Raw genomic sequence first — 7,450 nt, 5'->3', positions numbered from 1 at the left:
CAGATGAAGGTGGGATGGAAGCGTTCACAACCTGTGCAAGTGCGAAAGACTCTCTAAACCCGGTAGCCAATTGCCCTGCCGGCCAGAACTCTGCCCTGCCATTCCTCATCATCCGTGACTGTGCAAGGCGCGGGGACTCAGACATGCGTGTGGGAGTGCAAGCGAGGGAGATGGACGGGAGGCGAGCGCGCTCGCCACATGTGCCACCTCCCTGTTCCGGAGCCTGCGTTCATTCATATGCATGCAGCGGTTAAATATTTGATAAAAGGCGGCATAGCTACACTCGTCGGCCTTATTTTTAATGGGCACACCTTAAAATAGCGTGCTCCTAAATTGAAAGTGTGAAAAAATCATGAGTGTTGGTCCTGGGTCTCGTCCCCTTTCCTCCCCCATTTGTACTCTCCCCTCCAAAAGGGAACGCTTGCAGCAGATTGTGGAAGGATTTGGGTCTGCGGCCAGAGAGAAGGGGATTAGGGCCAGAGCGGTGCAAGTTAAATTGTGCTGCATATAAAAAATGGGCGGATTGGTCTCCAGATCCAGAGGCTGGTACCACCTTCCTTTCTAAAATAAAATCTCTCTGGCATGAAGTCACCGCCTATTTCACATCCGGTTTGCCCTGGGACGTATTACTACTGTCTTGGTAAAGAGAAATCTTTTGTTGTATAGCTGCAGATTGGATATTGGGAAGCAAATTGGGGTGTGAAATCCTCGGCAAAGGAGCACGCAGAGTCCATGATGGCTCAGACCGAGTGAGTGAGAGGCAGGGCGAGGACGCCCCTCGCTCGGTGCGCCCGGACTCGCGGACTCGCGCTGGCTCCAGGCTCGCTACGATTTCCTCTCGCAGACTTTTCCCGGGTCTGGAGCGATCCTGTGCCCGGAGGGGGCCCCGAGGTAAGTGCGGCTTCGGACCGCGACACACTGATCTTGGAGGGTGGCTTTTCCTCGCCAGAGGGACTGGAATGCTACGGAGAGAGAGGGAACAGGACCAGAGCCCGATCCCACAGCAGGTAGAAACAACGAATGTTTTTCTTTCAGGCTGGCAACCGCAGCGACAGAGGAGCATTATTTTTCTACTCTGTCTCTCTTCTCTTCTTTCCCCCTTTCTTAAGCAGCTTTGAATTTATTCCACAGGGTGGGTGGTGACCTGTTGTTTTGGTCTATCTTTTATTTTCTTTTTTCCAAGAGGGAGCTGGGATGCGGTGGGGAGGGGCGTTGGTGGGCATAGTCTAAAGTTAAGAACACTGGGACGGAAAACCTGTCTCCGTGTTTCCTCCCAGGCAAGGCATGCTCTCATTCTGGCTGCAAAAATGCCTCTCTCCTCCTTTTCAGTGGACGCTGTTGAAATGCCCTCTGGTGAAGGGGGCTTTCCTATTCTGAACAGCAAAAACTCAACTTATCATTTGATATGGGTGGCACAGGATGGGGGCTTTCGGAGTGTGTGTTTGGTGGGGGGAGGCTGAAGGTGCAAAGGGGAGAGGAGGAAGCTTAGCGATTCTTTTAAACTATTATGTTTGTATTTGCAAGAAACTTTCTCACTCAACAACTCAAGTGCCATGATGGGCTTGTTTTTCTCTTTTTAAAATGTCAGAGGAGGACAAAAAGCTATGGTACCTTGCCTTGGGGTGGTGTTTTATTTTGTTTCATGTACCCTTTCAGGAGTTATCTTTTTCAAACAAAAACCAACAAACATTAATAGGGTAAGATAAGTTGTTTTTCCTTCACAGCAGATGTCGAGGATTAATAAAAGGGTGAATTATAATCATGCAGTTTAAATGCAATATTTTAACATAACATTATTTATCCAATACTTCCTGTCATATGCAACTCATCTGTGTCAGAGGCAGACACTAAATTAAGTAAAAACTAAGAAGCTCACGGTTCTTATCTCTAGATCATTTCACTCTAAACACATTATGTCTCATTGCTTACAAGCCTGTTTGTGATGGTTTTCACTGATATAAATGACCCTAGAGAGTGTGGAAAGCATTTGGGTAGATGTCTTTAAAGGCATACCGCATTGAACTATAGAGTGTTTAATAAAAAATATGCTTTAAAAGACTTGCTATAGATTTTGGAAAGTGCTAACAAATGCCTTGCACATTTCTCTTGCTATGAACAGAATGAATTACAGCACCTTAAATAAAGTGCTACCATATCTGCTCTTCAAGCAGGTAGCGCACAGGTTTTTAAAAACTGACTCTACAAATAGATTCTAATTTTAAAAAATTCTCTAAGCTTCCCATACTCCATTTCTCAAGCATCCCACTACCGAGTATAAATTCAACAATCAGATGGTGATTGATTACACTTTACCTAAGGGGGGGAAAAAAAAGAGTCCCTTATTTATGCAAAGCAAAGCACTCAGCTTCCATCTGTTTGAGATGAAACATTTTCTAGCAGCAACCTCTCGAAATTTGAGAGGGCTTGAAAGATATGTGTGGGCATGTTTGTGTGCACTGATGTGAGTGCGGCATGTGTGTGCGAGAGAGATCAGCACATGGCTGGACTATAAAGGGTGTCCTTTAGCCTCACAGAAGCATTAGTGAACATGTTTAGCAAGGCAATCACAGGCAGAAAATGTAAGCACGACTTTGACATTCAACAGTGTGTTTCCTATGTTTTTTTTTAAAGATAAGTACAGTTGCTTCTGAAATCAAGACACATTCAGAATGTTGAGATGAATTCAGCCACCAGAGCATGTTAACCTACCCAATCCAGCCCCGAAACATGCCGTCTTAGTGACAGACACCAGCTTAAAAATTTCAGTGCACAGTTTAGTTGTGGGAACTCGAATCAGAAAGGTCAAATTTTTCAGACGATAAAAAAAAATACAAGAAGAGAGTAGTGCAAACTATATTGGAAATAGAAAACCTAGAGAGAAAAAAAAAACTCATGGTTTTTATGTTGAGCAATATTGTCACCTGAAAGCATTTCAACTTGTATTCTTTTACAGGAGAAATTAAGATACTGATCTATTTCTGAATGGAGATGTGGAGGGGAAAGTGGAGAGTGGATGGTCCAGGTTTCCATTGCTTCCAATGAGGTGTCATATCCCAGTGAGGTCATTTCCTGACTTCAAAGCATTCATCTGAACTGCCTCAGTCAGCCCTAGTGGTTCTAACCTGATGTTTCCTATAAGAGACATTGATCTCGACTTGTTCTACTTTGCAGCTGCACAAGCCCGCGATGAGGAAGAAAAGCCTGGGTCTCTCTGACTGTCTTTGGGCCTGGACCCTCCTTCTGAGCACACTGCCTGGAAGAAGGTGGGGAAACTTTCCTTTCGATCTGCATGAGAATTTCTGTAACTTTTCATTTATTCTTTCAGGGGGAAGAAAATTGCCCTTGGATGAATTCATGACTAAGGGAATTTAAAAAACTTAACTGCTATAAAATCCCAGCTAAGAACAAAGAAGAGCAGTGTGAAAAAAATAGTCATCTTATTTGTATGTTAGTTTGAGTACATTGAATGTGTTTTATTCAGGAATGTCTTAATTCAACATTTAAGTCTTAAACTGAACTTTTTTTTCACTGTTCAGTTGTAACTGAACAGAACCTGCAGTTTCCCGATTCGTAGAAAAGTTTCCCCAATTAATGTCTGCATACTATGTGAGATGATTTTTCAACCAGAAATTTTTTAGCCAATTACAAAATCATAGAGAAACTTGTGACTATATAGAAGTGAAGTTTAAAATAGTATTTGTAATCTGAAAAGTCGTAAGTCTCTATTAAAAGCAGGTACATATTATGTTTGAAAACATTATTTATATAACCAGTAGAGGTAAGATATAACAAAATATATTTAAGAATATTAGATGAAATTGAACATCTAAAATTAAGCATAACTACTATGGAGACAAGTGATCAGAAAAATTTAATAATATGCTTACCTATATTCAAAATATTTGCTAATGACCCCAATCAAGCATATATTATAGTAGCAATGATAGAAATGACTGAATATTTCAGATTGTTCTTTATTTGCTTTTATATTTCTTGTGTACTCTACTCCTGTGGCCCATAAGAGAGTCTTGGACATACTACAAAAACCTAAGATTCTTCAAAATATAATGGAAAGTGAGCCCTTGTGAGTGAGGCAGAGAGACAGAACAGTCTGGGGAGATATGAACTTCAGAGAATGCTTTAAATGGAGAAGCTGTTTTTATTTTTTGCTCCTGTGTGTGGTAAATAATGACTGCCGGATGAACAAGAAATGTTTTATTGCCTTATACTCTTAATCTGGGGAGGTAAATGCTCTTCACTGCTTTGGAAAAATTATATGAAGTGTTACTACCGTAATGACCTGTAGATGGAGTCAGTGCACAGTGTTTTATTATACAGTGGCTCACTTGGAATAAAAATCAGGTACTGTAACTGACGTTTTCCTTCAAATTATACACTGAGTTTAAGAAACATTACATTGGCATGCGTGTTTAATAGCAAATAAATAATCTTTATCCTAAGGCTATTCTCTGACAATTACAATTGGGCATAATAAGTTAGAAGTAAAGATACAGAATACCTGATTATAAAATCACATTTTTAAAAAGAATTACCATTCCAACCAGGACAGCAGAACTGGTTTTCTGGGAGTGGGGGGATATATATCTTTTGGCATTTATATTCCAATGCAAAAAAAATGATGAAAACAACCTAGGATAAAACTGCAAGGGGGGGGCGTGGGGAGAGGGAAGCAGTTCCTGAATTTGAATAAGCTGTAAAAACAAAGAGAGTAGAGGTAAAAGTAGTCGAGAATTCCACAGTCTAAGAGTCATATTAACAATCTGGCTGTGCTCTGTCGTGTCACCCCTCTCACGTTCCCCCTTCTCATTTTATTGCTTTCTTCAGTAACTACATGATTGGGCCCTGCTCGCAACTTAAGGTGTACACGCTAACATTTCTTGTCTATCTTTATCAAGATGACCTTCCAACATCCTTGAAGGATGCGTGCATGGCAGTTGGTGCTCTGACAGAGCTTTTGTAAATAATTGCACTCAGAAAACTATTTTTTTTTTTGCTTTACTGCTGCCATCTACTAATGAGACATTCTGGAAGACACAGAGCTCACTGGAAATTTGATTTCAAAAACTAGTGAGATGCTTAATGTTGCCAAAGCAGAGTAAACCCTCAATCTGCATGATATTGATGTTGAGGAGAACAATACATTGTTTGATAGAAGTACTTTTCATGTATTTAATATCATTAATAATTTTTGGTTATAATAACTTTATCAAATTAAATTTACCAGTAAAAAGGGTCATTACATTTTGCTACTATAAAATTAATTACCTAAATAATAGTGTTTGGCTTTAAAATGATATTTCGGTTATATATCTTGCCCCTATAAAATAAGCGAATCCCGGTTTCCTATGCTACTGGTTTTTCTTAGACTGATCAGTAATATAAACACACGAGACTGGCGTTGAAGCCTATTAAATATAAAGTATGAAAGTGATATTTTCATGGCAGTTTCTTAGTTTATACTCTATTTCACATCCTTTCACTCAAGGTCAGAGCTATCACTGAAATATAACAGCGAGTGTGATCCATCCTAAAATAGAAGTCTCTTTCCTCACAGGATTTGGAGGTGTCACCCTAATCATTACATAAAACAGGATTCCAGGAGCACAGATAACACTGTGATCAATGCAAGAAATACCCAATATTTGAATTGCAGTCACTGTATCGTTGAAACTCAAAGATTAGTAATGGGCAAGGATAATAACTACACCTCCAACTATAAATATTTAAGTAGAAATAATTACTCCAATATAGAGGAATGGAAATAAAGTTTTAGACTAAAATTTGAAGAAAACTGGGTTCTAGACCAAGCTCTGCTCACAAATGGCTGTGTTTCCTCAAACACTCATCCGGCATTACAGCTCAGTAAACCATAAATGAAGAACATTGGACCATATCTCTTTTCAAGGGATTTTTTTTTTACTTCTAAGATAAGAAATGACAAAAATTCAATTAACTAGAGGTCTGAATAAACCAATTATACAATTTTCAAAATAGGTTTATAAATCTGAAGGTGAACAGAAATGTCACACTCATGTAAAATATAATTATACTAAGAAACAAGTTTTATCTGTTTTTCTCACCTTAATATCTTTACAGAACATCAAAAACGTGAAATGTACATGCATACGACTATGAAGCAGATAAAGAATGGGATGCTAGGGGTGAAATCTTCAGCTTATGTTATACGTTAAATCAAATGAAAATAAAACAATTATTTTGGTAGCTCATCAATATACACATTTTTTTTTAATTTGGAAAGAAGTCTCCCCGGTTTTTATTCCAGCACACATACACCTTCTAGCTTGCCCAGAAAAACTGCATTAGAGCACTGTGTACATGCTGAGAATTATGAATGTAAAGAGACAGAACTCATTTCCTGGTAATTTTCCTTCCATAGCTGGAAATACTATAATAAAGAACTTATCACCCGAGAGAACAAGTGTGAGAAAATAGTAGGAATTAAGATATGACATATTTTTTTTTACTTTACCAGAAGGAATTTTCCAATTAAGATGCAATAGAAGGAAGGTAGAAGAATCTGGGGAAGGTTTTTTTTAGGGGGGAAAGGCATTAGTAGAAAGGTATAATTTAGATATCACCTCCCCTTATGCTTTTTTCAGCTGTAACGGACAACCCTCGTTACAAGATGAACTTAAAGACAACACCACCGTCTTCACCAGGATTTTGGACCGACTCCTAGACGGTTATGACAACCGCCTGAGACCAGGACTGGGAGGTGGGTCACCGTTGGTAGTTTAGAGAGTGATATCGAACCCTCCCTCTGAGAGCCTGGCTTTCCATCTAAGTGGTAAAGTAATGAAAATGGCAGCATGTAGTTAAATGACTAATCCTATTTTTAATAGAGAGTGATCAATAGTCACTGAATTTGCATGGTAGTTCCATGTGCATACCCTTATGCCGTAAAAGGCAGATACAAAACTATAATAACCTGAAAGATACGTTACTTTTACCTGACAGGGAGAAATGGGGATAATAATCTTTCTTCCAGCCTAAGGAGTCCACCTACTTCATTCGGCATACTGAATTCAAGCAGCACACCTCCCAATCTGTCGCTTTAAACATTCATTTTGGAATATTACTTATTGATCCACTATTTTGCATTAGATTACCACCACCTCTGAGATAAAAGGTGAATAAGATAGATGATAGTGTTTTTTATAAAGCATGCATTCAAACTTAAACTCATTTTCTGAAGTAGCAATGTATTTTTCTTTGTATTGGAATGGTTAATTGGCTATACTAATACATTTTAATTTTGGTCAATTATAATTAATTGCTTATACTAATAAAAAAGAAAATAGCACTTAATACAATATTTATAACAATTAAAGTAAATAGTGTTAGACATTACACTTGAATAACTCTTGAATAAGATGAGCAACCTATCTTATTTAGTTAAACAAAGACT

General features: G+C 38.7%; 1 protein-coding gene across 2 annotated transcripts in view; it reads left to right on the top strand.

The window, feature by feature from the left end:
• Nucleotides 1-496: 496 nt before the first annotated feature.
• GABRA1 (gamma-aminobutyric acid type A receptor subunit alpha1) overlaps nucleotides 497-7,450 on the top strand; it is a 52,154-nt gene continuing 45,200 nt past the window's right edge. The window contains exons 1-3 of one of the 2 annotated variants that reach the window (XM_045829258.1): nucleotides 497-891; nucleotides 3,172-3,263; nucleotides 6,642-6,757. In XM_045829258.1, coding sequence (XP_045685214.1) covers nucleotides 3,187-3,263; nucleotides 6,642-6,757 — 193 coding nt within the window. In that variant the 5' untranslated portion in view covers nucleotides 497-891; nucleotides 3,172-3,186. The other variant, XM_045829250.1, reaches the window with a different exon arrangement.

This window comes from Phyllostomus hastatus, unplaced genomic scaffold (genome assembly GCF_019186645.2).
Source record: "Phyllostomus hastatus isolate PE091 unplaced genomic scaffold, TTU_PhHast_1.1 phas_contig_150, whole genome shotgun sequence".
NCBI classification, from domain to species: Eukaryota; Metazoa; Chordata; class Mammalia; order Chiroptera; family Phyllostomidae; genus Phyllostomus; species Phyllostomus hastatus.
The sequence above is the reverse complement of the archived record's forward strand: the minus strand, read 5'-3'. Positions and strand labels throughout refer to the sequence as shown.